The sequence below is a fragment of the Sesamum indicum genome, unplaced genomic scaffold (assembly GCF_000512975.1).
Source record: "Sesamum indicum cultivar Zhongzhi No. 13 unplaced genomic scaffold, S_indicum_v1.0 C01123, whole genome shotgun sequence".
Lineage (NCBI taxonomy): Eukaryota > Viridiplantae > Streptophyta > Magnoliopsida > Lamiales > Pedaliaceae > Sesamum > Sesamum indicum.
This window is the reverse complement of record NW_011629950.1, coordinates 1-1,718: the sequence shown is the minus strand read 5'-3', so window position 1 is coordinate 1,718 and position 1,718 is coordinate 1. Positions and strand designations below refer to the sequence as shown.

Below are 1,718 nucleotides of genomic sequence, written 5' to 3'. Positions count from 1 at the left end.
GACATCCTTAAAGCCTTTGATGATGCAATTGCGGATGGAGTTGATATCATCTCAGTTTCCTTGGGATCGGATTGGCCTGATGATTATTTTGATGACCCTATTGCCATCGGATCTTTCCACGCCATGAGGAACGGAATTTTGACCTCAAATTCAGCAGGGAACTCTGGTCCTTTCCCTGTAACTGTTTCCAACTATGCACCTTGGTCCCTGACAGTTGCTGCCAGCACCATCGACAGAAAGTTTGTCGCAAGAATGCAACTTGGAAATGGTCAAATGTTCACTGTAAGTTAAAAGATTTCGCCTGAAGCTAAACAATATCATCTTCTGTTTCTAACAAATTTGAACTGAATAAATGAAGGGAATCACCATCAACACCTTTGATCTCAATGGGACTTCATATCCGTTAATATGGGGAGGAGATGCCGCAAACTATACCATTGGCTCCAGTCCAGATATTGCCAAATATTGTATAACTGGTGCTATGAATGCTGACATAGTGGCTGGAAAAATTGTTTTCTGTGAGGCCTTATGGGATGGTTCGGGAATTCTGCTTGCTAATGGTGTTGGCACCATCATGGCGGATGTGCTTGTCGAGAATCCTGATGTTGCCTTCAGTTGGCCACTACCAGCAACATTGATCAGCCCTGAAGACGGAAAAAGTGTCCTGGAATACATCAGAAGCACAGAGTGGGTGCTTCCACACCCTTTATTTTCTCTGCACTAGTTCATCTTGCAAGTCTCTTTAATAAGTTTATAACTTACATGGGACATTTTCTTTCCAGAAATCCCACGGCAACCATTTTTTACAGCGATGAATGGAAAGACGCCATGGCTCCAATTGTCGTTTCGTTTTCTTCCAGAGGACCAAGTCCCATATCCCCAGACATTCTCAAGGTGATCACCAAAATATTTCTTCATCAGGAAATCTATTTGTAGCTCTAGCTATTCATGCCTAACTGTTTTGTACACCAAATATCAGCCTGATATCACAGCCCCTGGTGTGGATATTCTTGCTGGCTGGTCCCCATTGTCACCGTCCTCTGTCTACTATGATGACGAAAGGAGCACACTCTTCAACATCATTTCAGGCACGTCCATGTCTTGTCCTCATGCCAGTGGTGCTGCTGCCTTTGTCAAATCTCTTCACCCGAACTGGTCTCCTGCTGCCATTAAATCAGCCCTCATGACTACAGGTAAAAACATAAGTTCCTATCATTTAGCCCTGCAATGTTCTCATAATGTCATCTAGAATTGCTGGTTATTCGCTTTCACATGACGGTTTATTTCTTGATGATCAGCTTATGTCATGGACCCGAGGAAACACGAAGATCTTGAATTCGCTTATGGTTCTGGTCAAATCAATCCAACTGCTGCAAGGGACCCTGGGCTAGTATTCGATGCATCCGAAACAGATTACATAAACTTCCTCTGCAAACAGGGCTACAACACTTCCACTCTCAGGCTAGTCACAGGAGACAACAGCACTTGTGCCAGCACAACACCTGGACGAGCCTGGGATCTTAACTACCCATCATTCTCCCTGTACGTTGAAGACGGCCAGCCAATTACGGGCACCTTCACCCGTACAGTGACCAATGTCGGTGCAGCAAACTCAACCTACAAGGCCAGCTTGTACATGCCAGCCTTGATCAGTGTTACAGTAGAACCATCTGTTCTCACATTCTCAGCCATTGGAGAAACCCAAACTTTCACCGTTA

General features: G+C 44.7%; 1 protein-coding gene across 1 annotated transcript; it reads left to right on the top strand.

The window, feature by feature from the left end:
* Nucleotides 1-6: 6 nt before the first annotated feature.
* Nucleotides 7-1,714, top strand: LOC105155268 (cucumisin-like; the record flags this gene model as incomplete). Its single annotated transcript, XM_011071141.2, has 5 exons — nt 7-282; nt 359-687; nt 783-894; nt 980-1,193; nt 1,299-1,714. Coding segments are annotated over exons 1-5 (1,230 nt in total), but the record flags the coding sequence as incomplete, so codon positions are not given.
* Between the last annotated feature and the right edge of the window lie 4 nt (nt 1,715-1,718).